At 34.9% G+C, this 19,944-nt stretch overlaps 1 protein-coding gene across 1 annotated transcript in view; it reads left to right on the top strand.

The window, feature by feature from the left end:
* The window catches only part of Erbb4 (erb-b2 receptor tyrosine kinase 4), a 972,219-nt gene that overhangs the window by 922,239 nt on the left and 30,036 nt on the right, over positions 1 to 19,944 (top strand). The window contains exons 22-26 of the mRNA XM_090354754.1: positions 8,521 to 8,676; positions 11,897 to 11,972; positions 15,787 to 15,933; positions 18,346 to 18,443; positions 19,670 to 19,840. Coding sequence (XP_090210880.1) covers positions 8,521 to 8,676; positions 11,897 to 11,972; positions 15,787 to 15,933; positions 18,346 to 18,443; positions 19,670 to 19,840 — 648 coding nt within the window. The remainder of the gene's footprint in view (positions 1 to 8,520; positions 8,677 to 11,896; positions 11,973 to 15,786; positions 15,934 to 18,345; positions 18,444 to 19,669; positions 19,841 to 19,944) is intronic.

Here is a 19,944-nt window from a genome sequence, read left to right as displayed (position 1 = left end):
TGCCATACTGCTTTCCAGAGTATTTGAACCAATTTACACTCCCACCAACAGTGTAGTAGTGTTTCCCCCTGGCCACATCCCCACCAGTATCTGTTGTTATTAGATTTATTGATCATGGCCATTCTGACTGGAGTGAGGTGGAATCTCAATGTTGTTTTGATTTGCATTTCTTTTATGGCCAGAGATGTGGAGCATTTCTTCATGTGACTATAGGCCATTCTTATTTCCTATTCAGAGAAATCTCTCCTTACGTCTTTAGCCCACCTTTTAATGGGATGGTTGTTTCTTTGAACATATGTTTTGGAGAGATTCAATACAATTGTAGATGTATTTTAGATATGAGGCCTTTGTCTGTTGTATGGTTAATGAAGATCTTCTCCCACTCTGTAGGCTTTCTATTTAACTTGCTAGCCATGTTTGGCTCCTTTGCAGTACAGAAGCTCTGCAGTCAGTCCCACTTGTCCAAACTTTCTTTAATTTGTTGTGTTTCTGTGTCTTTATTAAAGTTTTGACCTGTTCCAGGAGACTTAGTGTATCTCCTATTCCATCTTGTAAAGTTTTCAAGGTATCTGTTTTACCTAGAGGTCTTTGATCCATTTGGAATTAATCCTAGTGCAGGGTGACATAGAAGGGTCTAATTTTAGTTTTCTGCAGGTGCTTAATCATTTCTGCCAGTACAGCTTGTTGAAGAGGCTGTCTTTCTTCCATTCTACTTTTTTGGCGCCCTTATCAAAGATTAGGTGGCCCATATATCTGCAGGTTGATTTTATGGGTCTTCATTTTTATTCCATTGGTCTTCAGTCCTGTTCTTGAGCCTGAACCAAGTTGTTTTGGTTACCATAGCTCTGCAATAGTCTAAGGTTTGGTATTAATTTTCCCCCAGCGCTGTTCTTTCTGCTAAAGATTGTTTTTGCTATAGAGTCTTTTATTATCCCATATGAATTTTTGTATTGCTTCCTCTATTTCCTTAAAGAATGATATCGGGACATTGATGGGTATTGCACTGAATTTGTGGATAGCCCTTGGCAGGATTGCTATTTTCACAATGTTAATTCTTCCAATCCAGGAGAATGGGAGGCCTTCCCACTTCTTCAGTTTTGCCTCACACTTCTTGTTGCTGGCATACACAAAAACAGTTGATTTTTGCAGGTTAATTTTATACCCTGAAACTTTGCCAAAGTTTCGAATCAGCTCAAGCAACTCAGGAGTAGAGTCTATAGGGTCCTTTAAATACAGAATCATGTCATCAACATGTAGGAAATTTTCTGAAAAGGTTCTCACGAACAGCTCATCTGACCAGTGAGGAAAGCAGTCAGACTGAGAGAAATGTTGAGCAATAGTGAAATTACAGCTGTGAAAATCTTTGTAGATAGCACGGACTTCAAAAACCATCCAGGGCATTATGGCCTTGGTAACTCTGCATTAAAAAAATCTCTGGATAGAGGTCTTTCTTTGAGATGGTCTTACCTGGTTGAGTTGAGGTTTCGATATTTCAAGGCTGATGCAGCCTTTAGCAGGCAAACATACCATTTAGTACCTGAGTAGCTTGGCTCTGAGGAAGTTCTGGGCACCACAGCACAGCACCTAGTACACGTGCTACTTTACTAGGACTATTTATTTAAATTATATTTCAAGTAAATTTTTTTGCCATTCCTGGGCTTGAGCTCATGGCCTGAGCACTGTCCTTAGAGACTTTTTCAAGGCTAGAGCTCTACCACTTGAGCCTCACCACCAGTTCTGGCTTTTTTCTATGTATATGGTACCAAGGAATTGAACCCGGGTCTTTGGGCAAGCTAGGCAAGCACTCTAGCACTAGGCCAACTCCCAGCCCTCAAGTAAATGTTGTTTTTTGTTTTGTTTTGTTTTAAGAAAACAATCTTTTCATTATACTTGATTAAAAATGACCAAAAATTGACTTCCAAAGATTACAAATTTTCTCAAGATCTGCAAAGTACACATATTTCATGAAGATTTTATCTATAATCAAAAGTGTGAAAATTATGTGTGAATTCCACATCAGCCCTGGACAGCCATTGGAATCAGCCTCTGTTCCGCTGAGCAAAATAATAGAATGTACTTTCTGGAACAAGAAGAAAGAGACACAGAGGTTACCACTCCTAATAATGCCGCGTAAAAAATAGATGTGTCCACTAAAAATTTTGTGAACTTGAAGTGATCAGAAAGATTTTTAAGGAATGAATTTGAAGTGGTCTACGTATTTAACCAATACATCTTAAAATAGGTAATATTTCAGGTGTTTTACACACATTAACCCATTAGATCTTCAGGCTGTTATTATTCTCTCCATGTAACAGATGAGGAGAACGAAACATACAAATAATGTTATTTGGTGAAGGTCAGAAATTCAGTCAGGAGCAATGCAAGTTGATTTCTAGAGGCTCATTTCTAGTGTCTGATGCTTCAAACTTATAATGCATAAAATAACATTTATGAAAATATATTCAAGGCTCTTACTGAGCACTGGAAGAGAAACATCTACCCTACTTCATTCCTCAACTCTGTGTCTTTCATTGGTCCACAATTTAATATTTTTGTTCTATAGTTCCATCTATCATAGAAGGAAAATTTAAAGCTAGGGGTAATTCTGTAATCATTTGGTTTATCTTGTATATCAGGGGTGAAAGAGAGAACTGTGGTTATAAATGTAGTTGGCAATGTATCCAGGACTTCCATCTCATGTGGTGACCTCTGTGTTCTTTCTACAGTGACATGGACCCTGCTGGCCAAAAAACCTCTCAATTGATCAAGCACAGATTCCCATTGCTTTCCTTTCACAAACAATTTAGATGAAACAAATGATTCCATCCTAAAGAGTTCCTTTCTTCACTTGACTGTGCTACAACTGTTAGTTTTAACAGTTGTAATTATTATAGTTTGATTTTTTTGTTTTAATCAGGGACAGAATTTCTGTTAGAAGAAAGGGCAGGGAAGGGGGGAATTTTCATTGGAATCTTGATTCTCTGTGGCTTCCCTTTATTAAGAAAGCTTCAGGTTATTGGAATAAAAACAGGGAGAAAAATGAGTTTTTGCTAACTCTGGGGATTAATGCCTGTGAAAACTGACTGCAGCTTGAAAATTTAACTGCACACATGCATTTGATGACATTGTCTCATAGCCAGTATGTACAAAGCAAATATTTACTATAGTCAGAAATAGTCTAGTCTAAGGAAGTGGGCCTTGGCTCCAGTGGTAGGATGGTAGCCTTGAGCTGAAGAGAGCAGGGACAGCTCCTAGGCCAAGTTCAAGCCCCACAACCCACAAAAAACAAACAAACATAGAAATAGTCTAGTCTGTCTTGATTTCTTTCAGCTTCCTGCAACTGGGCAGAATATATTTTTACACTGGATGAAAAACATGGCAATACTTTTTACCTAGATATCTGTGACTCAGAGATGGCAAAATTCAAGAGAACAGCACTGGTAGTGCCTATCTATGCTAAACTTTTATTTCATTTTATTATTAATTTAATTTTCTATTAATTATACAAAATAGTTTTGTTTCTTTATGACATTTTCATACATACAGAGAATGTATTTCAATTATAGCTACCACCTGACTTTCTAAAATTAATGACTGTTCACTGAATTTTTTCCCATAGACTAATTCATATGAGTTGATTATAACCAGAGGTAAAGCATAGCATTTGTGTTTTAAATTTGGTTTAAATCAGATAAATTCATCTCTACTAAAACATTCCTCAGGATTTTGTATCCAAATATAGTTTTTAAAAGAATCGAGTTAAGTGTTACTTTTTTCCAGTTAATTTGTATTTATTTTGATAGTCATTTTAGTAGGTCTAAGCAAAGCACAAAATATATAGACATTCATTGAAATTTTATTGTAGACTTCAACAAAAAAAATGGTGACATTATAAGTAGTTCTTATAATTGTAAGAATTGTTGGGTAAAATCAAATATGTAAAATCTGGATCCCAAAGTAGCCAAAAAAAAAAAAACATTAAAACATCTAACAAATGCTGTCCTATATTTTGTGTGGTTAAGAGTAGGAATTTTGAAATAGAAAATTAACTTTTATTAACTTATAGAAAACTTTTTGCAACCTTGAAAACTTTGAGACAGCCTGTAACCTTTATCTTTAGTAAATTTATGAAATCTGTGATTATTAGACAAGCCCAAATCTTTGAATATGTCCCCAAATTTTTCTTTCCACTAATATGACAGGTGTCCCTGAATCATCATCAAAAAGAGACTTTGGATAGTAATAATTCTGAAATGTTTTTTGTCATTGCCCCTTCTAAGACCTGCTTGCCTCCTTGAGCCTCACACCTTAATTTAAAGAACAATTTTATTTTAAAGGAATCTAGTAGAAAATGTGACTCTAATGAGCTCTTCCAGCAAGAAAATCCTATCTTAATGACTGTTGTGGAGAATTGTTTTATGAGAAACTTGAAGACAATTCAACTCTTATTCAGGAATAAAGTGACACTCATAATTAATTATGTGAAAATATGTATGTTAAAGTTATTCTCTCTGTATACAAAGCAACTGTACACATTTTGTTCCAGAGTTTAGGAAGGAGACCTGTTTCTATTTTTGTTGGTGTTTATGGTCAGGTGGATAGAGACAACTATGTGGAAACTTCTACCTGGTTTTCAGGGTCAAAGTTTTATAATTTTGATTAAAATGCTTTTCTATCAACCTAATATCATGTGACACTACTGACTCATGCCTGTAATCCTAGCTACAGAGGAGGCTGAAATAAGAGGATGATAGGTCAAAAGTCTGAGTGCATCCTTGAGCATAAATGCCAAGTGAGACTGTGAGACCCTGGGTTCAAACCCCAATATTGATGCAAAAGAGTTGGGGGGCAACAACGGTTCCAGATAATCTATTATTACTGATATAGAAAATTAGTTTTTTAAGTTTTGAGATTCTGTTGGTGTTGTACGATGGGTCATTTCAAGTATCTTAGTCAAGGCTTCCATGATAAAAGATGGTAAACTAGTTGGCTTAACAACAACAGAAATTCATTTCTGATAATGCTTGAGATTGGAAAGCTGGCGATCAAGATGGCAACCAAGCTATGTGCATGCTTTCTTAGGACCTGCTTTAAAATTTTTCACTGGCGTGATAGCCTGACTTGTTCCAATTGTTCTTCTAACCTTATCTTCTGTCAGTGGTTCCAGCTCTTAATATCATCTTGGGGTTTAGGAATTACATATGTGAATTTGGAGGGCGCACAAACATCCATTCAAGCATTGCATCTTGGTGAACATTAGTTCTCCACTGGTAAATCTGAGTTATTATTTCAGAACATGTTTTAGAGGTCTACAAATTAAATTGCCACTAGCATGCTGTTTTTTTGATCGTCATTGTCTATCCAACTTACCAAATCGAAAACACCGTATCATTCTCATTATTACCTTGCCATGGATGACCATTTTATTTCAAAAATATGTTGCAAACTATTCTTGCCAGAATATTCCCTTTGGCGGCCTACGTTAGTAAAAGAATCAGTCCCTGGGCACAAACACTCCTCTGTTCCTGGCAAAGCCCTGCCTCAGCCACACTCCAGTCTCACTCTAACAGCTCCTTCCTTTTGAGGAGGTTGTAAGGTATTTTTCCATTAAAAAACCTAGCATATTATACATGCATTTTTCTGTTTATTTGGTAAGAGCCAGAAAAACTGAAAATCAGATACCTTCAATTGATAGAAAATTTAGGCTGGATGTGGTGCATTATTTCTGGAATCCCAGCTACTCAGAAAATTGAGTTTGAGCAGATATAGCGAAGGATGGCAAAACGGAAACAATCCCAGGCTCCTGGAGAGAGGAGGTTTAGGTTTAAACCTCTGTTTTCACTACATCAAGCTAACCAAGTCCTTGGAATTTCTTTGACCCTCTTTTATTCAGATCTAAAATAAAAAATAACATGTTCACAAACTGGCTCCCTACCTCTAATCAACTCTCCCAACTTTTCTTAGATGTAATATCTGAAATTTAAATAAATGATACCACTTTACTTCCAAAAAAAAGAAAATTGAGTTTGAAAGGTTTATTATTTAAATCCAGCCCTGGATAAAGGCTAACAATACCTTGTCTCAACAATAAGCTAGATGTGGTAGCTGGATAGAGCTATGGAGGGGAGAATCATGATCTGAGGCAAGACTCTTGAAAAATGTGAAAGAGCCTATCTGAAAACACACACACACACACACACACACACACACACACACACACACACACACACACACACACACAAAGCAAAAAGGAAGTTTCAGTGGAATGTGCCAGGTGATAGAGCTCCTGCCTGATAACCACAAAGCCTCACTTCAAACCCCATTAGGACCCAAACTCTGTTTTGAAAAGGAAAGAGAGTATGTGAAAATGATTGGCTTTTGTTAATTGGAGGACTGAGGAAAATATATGGAAAATCAATACAGCTCATGGTCTTTCAGGTAGCACCCTTATTCTTCATCCATATCACTCACCCACCATATCGTGGCTAGGTTCCTTCATTTAATGTCATTTTTGTCCACCTCATTCTCTGACTTGGCAACCAAGTGTGGAAAATTGGTCACTCTCTTTCTGAAACAACTTTCTCAATGACACTTCGTGTATTGCTTAATACAAAAATCCAGATCCTCTACTATGTCATGTAAGGATCCATTCTTGCATCTGAAAATTCTTACCTTTTTAGTCTCGGCAGTCTCTGACCCTCCATGATGAATTATGACCCTCCATAATCCATTTCACTTCATAAATACAGAATTATCCATCTTCATCTGGGTATGTCTGTTAATGTCTCTCTACCGCACTTTTACCTGTCTTTCTGTCATCGCCTGTCTGATTCGGTTTATGTCTCGTATCTCTCCATGTATTAGTTAATTCCTGTTATCACTGAGAAAAACACGGCCTCCCTCTCCAGTGCATTGAGCATGATACGTGTGTGCATTTAGATACTAACATCTTTCCAACACGCTTTTTAAATTCTGATGTGTGCATGTTGTGAACGATAAAGCCGTAATGAACATTTCTTAAAGGGATGTAGTTATTTGGGAGATTTTCAAAAAAGGATTTAGTTAACGTTGGTCCATTTCTTTGCTCCTTTAGTTCACATAAGGGCCCTATGTGAGGAATTTCTAACTTTATATCCTCAAAACTGAAAACACCATTTAAGAAACAGGACACTCATCAAAACCATTTGTGAGTTGATTTGAGAAGACACTAATACATATGGTGTCACCAAATGGCTGACTGGCTGGACCATTTCGGAATAATACCACCAGTTTTGTTTAATGGGTATTTGTATGGATTCAGGCTCATGGTGCTGTTTGATGCAATCTTCTCTTTACACTACACTGGTTATATGGTTCATAATTTCTTGACCTATGTGATTTATGTGTCTGTTTTCACAGCTTTTGTTTTGATATCAGAAACCATTAATCCTTCTAGCCCTGCAGTTGTAATGTTAACTGCCAGCAGCACTGATTTGCAACTGGCATGGGAGTGTGCTTCGAACATTTGATAATAATACTGATGTATTTTTGAGTGAGAACATTGTTTTTATCAATGAAATTGTCAAAAATTTCCCAAATTATTTTTTAAAATTATGTTTACTATGATTGAATCCAGGCCTTTGAGTTTATTGTTGGTTTTACATAAATGTTTTAGTTAAGGACAGTTCTTACCAACTGTTGGTTTTCTTGTTATGAAGAATAATATTAATTAATTCTAGGGACCTTTATGGATTTGCATATTAATCTCTGTGTGTGTGTGTGTATATGTGCTTGCATGTTTGTATGTGTCTATGTACACTCCAGTTGCAGGAAAAGCAAGCTATGTCTCTTGTTAGCAATTAGCAATAATTTTTTTTAATTCCTCCCTGTGGTTTATGAAGATAACATATTAAAGGATTATTTGTGGGTCATTCCAATTGTGGATTCTTACAATAACAGCTAATGTCATAGATGTGTTTTTAAACATTACAGGCTTTAAAGACCCCTGGGGGATACTACATTTGGTGCATAATTGATAAAATGATAATACAATTCTTCAACTCTGGTTGCATTTTTATGTTCATTTGAAAACCATTGCTTCTCAGTGAAATTTTAACATCTTGGATAGGTGTCCTTTTTTGGAGTGAATGTGTAAGGGGTAGATGACAGTAAATAGAAAAGATGGAGAAGAAAATGATAACTGGAGAAGAAATATATAGGTCATTCCAAGTATATGCTAGGTTATCTTCTAAGCTATCTGCATATCTTACTAATGCAAGTTTACAAAAGTTCATCAAGCACTTGAAGAAAATGATATAAAATTCAGCTTATAGTCATCCATTTATCCTCAAAGAGTTTTAGGAGAATAAAATCTATAGTTCTCCCCATCAAAATAATTTCTTCTAATTTTGAACATACTCTAGGATGTACTGTCACATAAAGAAATGAAGTCCTTTCGACTGAATGCCAAAAAAGACCTTCTTAGAACATGGAAAAGACTAGGCATTAAGTGATTCTCTTTGTGCAATTTGATTTTTTTAGGGGATGATGTACCTGGAAGAAAGACGACTTGTTCATCGTGATTTGGCAGCTCGGAATGTCTTAGTGAAATCTCCCAACCATGTGAAAATCACAGACTTTGGTCTCGCCCGACTCTTGGAAGGAGATGAAAAAGAGTATAATGCGGATGGTGGAAAGGTAAGTGGTATTACCGGAATTGTATTTATCTCAGACTTCTTAGGATAAAACAGTTATCCTGAGGTTTAGGAGATAGTAAAACTCCAGTTCTTTCATTTTCATTTTCTCCTGGCCAAACCCACAAGTAGAATGCATGTCTCTGCCTTACCATTTATCAAGCTTAGCTAAAATAAGAATACACACATCTGGACCCAGGAAGTAGATGAGTTGTTAAAGATTAGTGTAGTTCAGGACCAGAGCATTGGGCTCATTCTCACACTGAAGCTATCTTTCATAAACTAAAACAAAGCTTGACTGTTGTCAACAATCTTAACTCATCTGAAGGTTGCCCAGTCTCTTTAACTGCATTCCAATTATGTTGTTTGGAATTCATTTGGTTTTGTTTATTGCTTCTATTACAGTGTATGATTTACCTGCAAAATCTGTTGCATGATCTTACTAAAATATAAACTATTACATACTAGAGGGCTGGACAGAGCCGCTACTCATTTTCTTATCCTCGTTCTCCAGTTTCAGCCTCTGATTGGCAATTGTCTCCCTGCCTCTCATAGGCCAGGGTCACAGGCCAAACCTTTTCTGTACAACTCTTATATTTTCTCATTAACCCAACCTTTGACTTGTCATTCTTGGCTAACTAATTAAGGTCACTTTCATATAAAATCTTTCTAACTTGACCAAGGTAAACTTAGGACAGGCCAATGAAATAAAAGAATGTGATCTTGACTTATGATTATCTCTAAAGTTATATTGACAAAAATATTGTCATGTATAGATATGTTGTAATATGTCATATATATCACATGCTTTATATATAGGCAATCCAAAGATTTAAAAAAAAATCTTTGTGAGGCCAGGAGTTTGGCCTAGTGGTAGAGTGCTTGTCTTGCATGCACGAAGACCCGGGTTCAATTCCTCGGTACCACATACATAGAAAAAAGCTGGAAGTGGTGCTGAGGCTCGAGTGGTAGAGCTCTAGCCTTGAGAAAGTCCAAGGACAGTGCTCAGGCCATGAACTCAAGCCCAGGCCAGGACTGGCAAAAAAAAAAAAAAAAATCTTTGTAATGACAGGATTGCGAATACTTCCCACTGGATTTTTTACCCTTGAATTGTTACACAACTCGCTATGTACACAGTCTTATTACAAAGTGAAATAATATTTTTAAAAATTTAAACTTCCAATTTTAAGGAAATGCCTGGCCTTTTCTTGATTTTTTTATTATACTATTTTGCCTGTTAATACCAAATTGCAAGAGTTTGAAAACACAGTATTGAAATTCACTAGAAATCTACACAGAAGTAAAAGTCCATAAATGACTTCACTTGTCTTAAGAACTGTAAGATTTGTCTAAAGCAAGATTCAGTATAGCTTTAAATGCCTGGTAGCCATTAAGTTTTTATCCAGCCACCTGTGATTTAAACTTTCTTTTTAAACACAATGTCCATAGTCCATAAAGTCTGCTACTCCATGCCCGTAGGGAAATTACTTCCAATGTGTCTTCTGTTCCTTTTCACTGAATACTGTGATTCTGCCCGACGGTTACCTTGGTGTCACCTTGGTCAACAGCCAGCCTCATGATTTCAAAGACCTATTTAGTTTTAAGCTTTCAACTGCAAAATAGAAGTGTTTATCTTTATTTCATAGAATCTAATTATATTCCCAGCTATATTTCGCTGCCCTTCAAGTTGAAACGCATTCTGCTGACCCATCAGCCTCAGTCTTTTGATTGAGTTGTTTTTCTTGTAGTGAGGATGGATTTATGCTGATATTCTCACATTCTTTTATATACTGGTTCCTGTATTTCCAATACTGGCTAACCAAGACCAGGGAAGGCATTTCTGGCCAAAAAACAGAGCAAGGATAACTTTATACTTTGTGATTTTAAGTAATGTAGTCATTAAATTATATGAGTGGAAAAGGAATAAATTTTGAAAGAATTCATTGTACTTAAACCATGAAATGCCCGAAAAGGAAAAGAGTTCAGTAAGCATGAAAAACATCCCATATCTTTGATACAATATATAGTATGGACTAATTTTAAGAACATCTGCTTAGATTTGATATCATAAGCCAAAATATTATCTTGACTTTAACACTAGGCATCCAGAAATACAGAAAATTGTTCCTATTTTTATTTTACATTTTACTGTTTAAACATTTAAAATATATATCCATATATCTGGCTTCTATTAAATTTGTAATTTTGCAAATTTAGTAATCAATTTAAGTTTCAATTCAATTGTTCTCCATCTTGAAAAATATACATGTATATTTGTAAATACCTAATATATGTTTTTACCACTCCTAGCACTTTAAACTTGGAGTCTGGGTGCTGTCCCTGATCTTTTTCTTTATGTGTGTGTGCATGGTCTCTCTTTTTTTTATTGTCAGAGTAATGTATAAAGGGGGTTACAATTGCATTCATTAAGTAGTAGGTGCAGTACTTCTCACACATTGATACCTCTTCTCATACTGTTGTCCCCATTTCCCTCCCTCAACCCCCTCCTAATCATCTTGTTTTCCTTACTTCCCTTCCCTATTTCAAATAAACAAATAAATGTATATAAAATATACAAGGTAACAAAGTCAGATATGGTAATCAAATGAGATTAACCGTAGGGGAAAAAAGAGAAAAGAAATAACTGCACATAGTACACTGAGAATAACAATCACAAAAATAAATCCTAGAGTTTATTTTGCTGAATCTCAGCCTATATGACCATATGTAGATAGCTTTTGAGCTATTGTGATCCTCTGCTAGGAGAATCTTAAATGTGTACTAATTATTACAAATGAGGGAAACCATGGAGCTTTGGGTCTGGCTTACTTCATTTAATATGATTTTTTCCAAGTCTTTCCAATTCTTTACAAATGGGGCAATGCCATTCTTTCGATGGCAGCAGAGAATTCCATTGTGTATAAGTACCACATCTTCAGGCTATTACTTCTGCTCTATTACTTCTGATATTTTGGTGGTTAATTGGAGATAAGAGTCTCACAGGATTTTGTGCCTGGGCTGGCTTTGAAATGTGATCCTCAGATCTAAGCCTACTGAGTAACTAGAATATAGTTAGGAGCCACTGACATTCAGGAAAAAATAACAATAAAATAAAATAAAATAATGAAAACTAATAAAATATATACATAACACACACATACATGCATACAAACATATATATATATGCATTTGAGGTATGATTTCTTATTTCTTATTTTTTTTAGATGCCAATCAAATGGATGGCCCTTGAGTGTATACATTACCGGAAATTCACCCATCAGAGTGATGTTTGGAGTTATGGTAAATAAATCTTTCTGTGAAATAAAATTTTAAGGCAAAAATAAATGTATTTAATTCTGTAAGTTATCTGATAGCATATTTACTGCATCGTGAGGAATATTTATTAGAGTTTCATTCTTGCATAAGAAGCAGTAAAGAGGATTATTATATGTTGTATTTTCTGCTTTTCTGAAATATAAAATACCAATATTTGTTGAATTGTCTAATCATTTTACAGGGGATAAAACCAAGTTTAGGAATATTTGTATAGAATTTTCAACAACTCTTTGAAAACAACTTGGAACATAATGCAAGTAGAAGGACAAAATAAAAGCAAAAATATCATTTTCTTTGTTATATTTAATGGGAATTTTTTCATAGTAGAAATTGTTATTGTCATGACTAATTACTAATAGTAATAAATAGAATGCTATTCTCAACTTTTCACTTACAAGAATTTTTAAGTAGCAATAATGTTATTGAATAAAGAGTATGAGCTTGGCTGATTTACATTTGCAACTGAAACACTCATTTTATTGCATATTATTGTATAAACACACACATATATATTTTATTTTGTTTTGCTTTTGGTGTTGGTCCTGTGACTTGAACTCAGGATCTTGGTACTGTCCTGGAGGTTTTTTTTTTTTTTTTTTTTTTGCCAGTCCTGGGCTTGAGCTCAGGGCCTGAGCACTGTCCTTGGACTTTCTCAAGGCTAGAGCTCTACCACTTGAGCCTCAGCACCACTTCCGGCTTTTTTCTATGTATGTGGTACCGAGGAATCGAACCCGGATCTTCAAGCATGCTAGGCAAGCACTTTAACCACTAAGCCAAACTCCCGGCCCAATGTCCTGGAGGTTTTTTGCTCAAAGTTATTGCTCTATCACCTGAGCTACAACTCCAATTCCAGCTTTTTATTTTTGCTGGTTAGTTGGGGTGAGAGGTACACAGACTTTCCTCTCCCAGCCAGCTTCAAACCATGATTCTCGGATCTCATTCTTCTGAGTGTCTAAGATTACAGGCATGAGTCACCAATGCCTTAAGTGACTATATTTTTGAGATATGCTATTTAGTAACTATATGACTAAACTTAGCAAGATCTAGTATCCTTTCCAAGTTTAAATTCACCATGTAAGACTAGCATTTATTGAATGCTCATTTAAGTAGAAAGGATGGTAATGAGACTTAAATATGTGTATGGCACAATTAATTTTATTGAAATTTAAGTTTTACCCTCTTTTTCACTTTTAGAATGAACATACTCAAGTCACTCTAGTTACCTTGAAAATAGAAAATGCAGATTTCTAGTTCAGATAAATATGGAAGAAGAAATTACTATATGTGATTAATAGAGGATCAAATATATCACATATGTTAGACTTTTATATTGTATAATATAGGTTTTCATGTTGTGTTTGGCATACGTATCTAGATTAATTGTTTTATCATTTATATTATACTACATATATATATATTATTGCATAATATACATTAGTTTAGATGCATGCCCATTTTTCTGTTCTTTTTATATTCATATTCATTTAAAATTAGATATAGAAATCTGCAGTGGGTAGATTTTGAATCACCTCAGAACAAATTTTTTTTGATGCCCAAAGTTTTGTTTATTATGGTTTCAAAAGTAAAGTTCATAAGAATCATAATTAGCATTGCCTCACAACAAATTTAAAAAGAACATGCATATGGCAGAATAGTGGTATTTTTAGTAGTAAAGTTTGTGTTCATGGAGAGAATTTAGTTACAGAAGCAATAGTAATTTTACATTGAATTGCAAGATCTAAGGAGCTGTTCAATAAAAATAAGGCATGTGAGAGACAGTGTTCTGTTATCAAAAGGTAGCCCAGGAAGTCAGTATGCATTCATAATGTACCTTATGATTCTTATGATATATGGCAATACACTGCAAAAGATACACAGACAGGGAAAAGTAGATTATCTTGTTTATATCAGGGAAGTTATCATAAGCTACATCTTTACATTGATAGTAGCGTGCCTTGCTCTGGTAGAATCAGGATTCAGATTTTTAAAAGTTTCCAATTCCATTTTGCTGAAATTGTCCTTTTCAATGAAGCTAAGCTTGTGTAACACCTATGGGGTAATATCTAGGGGAAATGTAATTGGTTTATTAGTGGATAGCTTTAATCTTTCTGTTGCTGGTTTTGTATTATGCTTTTAGTTATTGTATTTTATTTTGATTTGTCATTTTGTTGGCATTAGCTTAGCTTAGAATCTATGCTATACGTATTATGGGACACATTTTTCTTATAACTATATCTGTCAGTAAAATAGTATGAAATATATACTCTTAATGCTGACCAACTAAGTGGAAAGTCACTAAGTAGAAGTAGAAAGTCACTGATTTCTTACCTGTCCTCACTTGCCTTTTGAACACCTCATTTTGGTTCTAGTGGACTAATGCTTTGTACATAAAAATGAAAGATTTGAGGGCCGGGAGTTTGGCCTAGTGGTTAAAGTGCTTGCCTAGCATGCATGAAGACCCGGGTTCGATTCCTCGGTACCACATACATACAAAAAAAAAAGCTGGAAGTGGTGCTGAGGCTCAAGTGGTAGAGCTCTAACCTTGAGAAAGTCCAAGGACAGTGCTCAGGCCCTGAGCTCAAGCCCAGGACTGGCAAAAAAAAAAAAAAAAAAGAAAGATTTGATAGATATCACTAAGTTGAGTTACTAGATATGTATGCACCTTATACTAAAAATCATAGGATACAATATTAACAAATTTTTTCAGGTAATTGTTAATGATTCTACCATGAGGATAATTTGAGGCATGGTGTTTATTATATAGTTGTTTAAATAAATACATTATAGATGGTAGTAGAAAATCTAACTAATGTTATTGTGTATAACATGTAAGCCACCAATCAATAACGCACATTACATTATTTATTACACCCATCAAGCAATTTCTAATTTATAAAACCTTTATCCTTGGATCTGTATATGCTTCAGTGTCGAGAAATTGCCTAAGGTGCCTGAGATGCAAAAATCGTAAAATTTGATCCCTAATACTGCCCTCTATTTTAATTACATTATCTATCAGAAAGAAGAAATATATACTATATGAATTGCTGTCTCAATCAGAACCATTTTTTATTAAAACTATTCCTATACTGATACTTTTTCAGAGAAAATCAGTGTTGTAGTAATTGGAATCATTTTGTTATCTAGAGAATGGAAAATTCTTGCTATCTTTATTGTAATACACTCCTGTTCTTTCCCTCTCATACCTTATTCATGAACCTGCCCTCACTCAGGTTTTAGCATGGGCTAAAGAAATTAAAATATGTTTCATTTTACTTGTTTCTCTTGTAACAGGTTAAAAGAGAGCTGTAGTTTATTAACACAACATAAAACAATCACTGTAGAACTCTTTCCTAGCTTTTTAGGCTTTTGCAGCAGAGGCTAATTTCAAAATTAATCCATGTGAAATCTTTCCTAGAATCATATTTATTTGGCACAAAATTCAAATGTCTACAGTAAATGAATTGTTTTCTGGGCTGTAATCTGATGTGGTGGAAAGAAATCAGCAAATGTTAACATTACTTAAAGGTAGAAATGGGGAACAGATTCTATTCGTTGATGTTCCCTGTAAACTTTCTCTGCCATCCATTGACAATTCCAAGGCAATTACATGAGTAATCAATTTTCCCATGAGGAAATTTAGCCCCTGGGATTACACTTAGGGATGTGGAAAGACCTCTTTCATATTTTTTTTCTTTGTGACCTTTAACAAATATTATTTGCCACTGTTCAAATTATGCTGTTCATATGCTTCATAGGAACTTTATTTCCAATTTAGGAGTCACTATCTGGGAGCTGATGACTTTTGGAGGAAAACCTTACGATGGAATTCCAACCCGGGAGATCCCAGACTTATTAGAGAAAGGAGAACGTTTACCTCAGCCGCCCATCTGCACTATTGACGTTTACATGGTCATGGTCAAATGTAAGAGCCCAGACTACCATTACCATTGTTCACCTTTGCAATCTCCCACTTGAGTGACACCTCCAGTACATTTGAATTTGGGGCACTGGCCTTCCAAGTGGCTGAAACCACAGGCGTGCACTGCCATGCCCACTTCCTACTATCATTCCTAATGAAATGCTAGTTGAGATTAGTCTACCTGTGTAAGACATCTCTATATTGGAAAGCATAATAATGCAAAAATAATTAAGAATGGAACATGCACATTCCTGCCTATCATCATTATTATTAATGTAAAGTAACATGTTTTCAAGCTATGAGGACAAAACCATATAACTCTCTTCTTATTACAAATTCCTTGGAAGTCAATTGTGTGTCATAAAGGGACATAATTAATCACAACAATTTCAGTGATGATATTGTGAGTAATTGCTGAGAAAATATCAAATGATCTGAACATAAAGAAAGCAAGCCTGCTGGGCTGCCGTTGCTCATGCTTGTAATTCTAACTACTCAGGAGGCTGAAATCAGAGGATCGGGATTCAAAGCCAGCCCCAGCACTAAAGTCTGTGAGTCTCTTATCTCCTAGAAAACAAGAAGTGGCACTGTGGCTCCAGGTGTAAGACGGTAGCCTTGAGCTGAAGAGGTCAGTGCCCAGGCCCAGAGTTCAAGCCCCCTGACTGATCAAAAAAAAAAAAAAAAGAATTAAATAAGACTGAACCTGATAGCATAAAAATAAATTTCATAGAAATAGTTTCAACTATTTTAGCTAACAACAAATTAATACATCAGGTGGACATTGAGAAGAAAGTAATCTACACTAAAATAAAAATGCTATAAATGTTTACATTTTTCGATTTGTTTATATCAACCTCTTCTTTTCTCTTCTAACACCCCAAACTCTGAGTGTATTATAAATTTATTTTGGAAGGCTAAACCCTTAATTTAAATAGAATTAGGGAAGTCTCTGGAGTTTGTCACTTAATTTAAATGAGATTAACGTGCAGTGATCTCCATTGTATAATCTAAGGTTTTCTCCTTTTGATTTACTCAGGGTTAGGAAAGAAACAAACTAGTGAAGGTGAATAAGCATTATATTAATAAGAGACTTTGGACCCAGGTCTCCTCAGATTTATATTCATGACATGTGTGATACATTCTGACAGTGAGAAAAGAAATAAAAAATGTTCTTTGCAGCTCAGGTCAGCATGCCCTTTTCTCAAAGCATAGCTCTATTTACTCAGTATTTAGCTAGAGAGAAACAAATACCTCTGTGCAAAGTTAACCTTTTTTGGCTCCAATATATCCAGAGAAACTGATTTTCTCATTAGCATCTTAGCACTAACAAGCATTATTTCATAATGGCTGCATGGAAAGTAGTGTATTTAAGCTTTGTTAGGAGAGAAAAGTAGGCCATGTTACTGATACATGAAATCATATACAAAGAATTCCCAGAATAAGAATAAAAATTAACTCCCTGAAAAGAAGGAAGAAAGCGTGGTAGTTGTATTAGAACAGGCATTGTTCTAATGGTAGATGGTTATAGAAGGAAATTGGAGAACACGCATCCACTATGTAAAAATTTGATCCCCAAACTAGCATAAAACAGATTTGAATATTCTGATAAAATGATGAAAAACCTGGCAACACTCGACCTTACTGAGTAAACTATATCTAGAGCTTTTCCCCTGAAATTTTAATATTTTAGAAACAAAATCTTTTTGAAAGAAATCAAGGAGAGTCAGTGCTTTTATTGTTGAGAAGATCTTACTAAGATCTACCTTATCCAGATTCTCAGCTAAATAATAACGTGTATCTATAGATGGCTGATAGTATTTTTATGTGGAAAAGGTCAGTAGTGAGATAAGCTAATGGCTACTGTGAAACAAATACTGTTATATTTTTTCAAGAAAGAAAAAAGTAATGTAAATTTTTCATTCTTTCCCCTTTTTGGCAGGACATGCGATTTTAATCCAAAATTTTCTCCTGTGTTATATAAAAATGGCAGATTAAATCCCAATCAATTCATCTGTAACCATCAAATTATTTCCAAACAATGGTGATAGAAAAGATCTAGTTTTCTGTAAATTCTAATCCATATCCTTGATTTTATTTTCTGTAAGTAGAAGCAGGTAATTTAGACTCTATTTTCTTTAAGTTTCAATAGTTAATCAGGGTTCTATGTTCTAGGAAGACTAAATTCTCAATCAGACCAATAAAATAAAAATTGTATTTTTATTGTGCAGTATATTCCACTTAGACAGGAATCTCCACAAATTTATTAAATTTGAGAATTACTTATTAAGGTTGCTTTTTAAAATAGTTTTGATTTCTCAGATCATTAGTAGCATTAAAATAACAGTCTCACTATTTGCCCATATTTGCACATTTTAATTTTGCTTCTTTTCCTAATTATGATTTGTGCATATTCAGGTTGGATGATTGATGCAGACAGTAGACCAAAATTCAAGGAACTGGCTGCTGAGTTCTCAAGGATGGCTCGAGATCCTCAGAGATATCTAGTGATTCAGGTACATTTGACTTTGCTTCTAAAAACATCCAAGTGGTAAACTCACCATCACATGTTTATACCTGGATTTTAGAACTTTGAGATAGAGCACTTGATTGACTAAACAGACTACTATGTGAAAGACCATCTCTAAGTATCTTCTCAACTGGCCTGCTATTCAGTATCCCAATAATTATAATTGCATGAACATAAAAGGTCTTTATCCTCAGATAATTCTTCTAGCACTGTTTTATATTACTATGTATGTAAGAAGACATAATCATTACTATAACCATCCCTTTTCAGAATCAGAGAAAGGTAGAGTTTTGTTTTAATCTTGCTCACACTTGTCCAAAAATGAATAAAAATTTCAGTATATTAGCATCTAATTTCCTAGGGAAAAATGTTTTAAACTATGTTTTGTTTTTTATTTAAGGAGGCATGCAATATCCAAACAATAACTTGAGTCAAAGGAGTCAATTCACATATTAACCCAAAAACAGGCCAAAAGAACAGTTTCCACTTAACATTCATAAAAATAGAATGGATAAGTTATGAATTATAATTAATTTTCTTTATTTTCACCTGCAGTATAAACAGAGGTATCTTGGCTAATCTTTCCTCATTAAAACAGGGTAGCCTTTGTGCATTCATATCAATAGTCTGACATGCAGACACGTTCTGGAAGATAGCAATTTCCAGCTTTTTTTCCTCTCAAATCAATTTTCAAAAACTGAAACTGTTTACAAAAAAATCCCATAACTTGGAGAAATAAATGTTTTAAGAAATTAAGGTGAGAAAGAATATAAAACAATGGCCTTGCACTCTCTCTGCCACTTGTGCTGAAATTTTCATGTCCTAGTAATTTCTTCAGCATCAAACCATGTAAAACATTGATTGCCATTTATGACTTCTCAAAGCCACAACCACACTTCCTTTTGATGACGACTTCTTATTCCCAGATCTCAGATAGCTTCTACCATTCTTAAGACATTCACAGCCTCCTGCCTCATTCCTTTCTAATGATATTTGCCACGTTCTCCTATTCAGCTTCTCTATTTTATCTTGTCATACCTAAGCATACTAAAGGCTTCTTTAAGCCTGTTGATTGGTCTAGACAATTATTTTTTTAATGAATGCATGAATTTGGGGACCAGTTGTTTGTCACAGATTTGCTACTGAAGCCACATATTGAAGCTGAACGGGAGAATCACATTGTGTGTCTATTTCTCATTGGCAAACTTTTAGGGTGATGATCGCATGAAGCTCCCCAGTCCAAATGACAGCAAGTTCTTTCAGAATCTCTTGGATGAAGAGGATTTGGAAGATATGATGGATGCTGAGGAATATCTGGTCCCCCAGGCTTTCAACATCCCTCCTCCCATCTACACATCCAGAGCAAGAATTGATTCAAACAGGGTAAGAAGTAATTATGTATAAGTATTATATAGAAAGAATAGCAATATATTGTAAGGACTATTTTTTTAAATATCTTGTATCAGTTACAATTTCTGTATTTAACA

Source organism: Megascapheus bottae, chromosome 21 (assembly GCF_031878675.1).
Source record: "Megascapheus bottae isolate mThoBot1 chromosome 21, mThoBot2.hap1, whole genome shotgun sequence".
Lineage (NCBI taxonomy): Eukaryota > Metazoa > Chordata > Mammalia > Rodentia > Geomyidae > Megascapheus > Megascapheus bottae.
The sequence above is the reverse complement of the archived record's forward strand: the minus strand, read 5'-3'. Positions and strand labels throughout refer to the sequence as shown.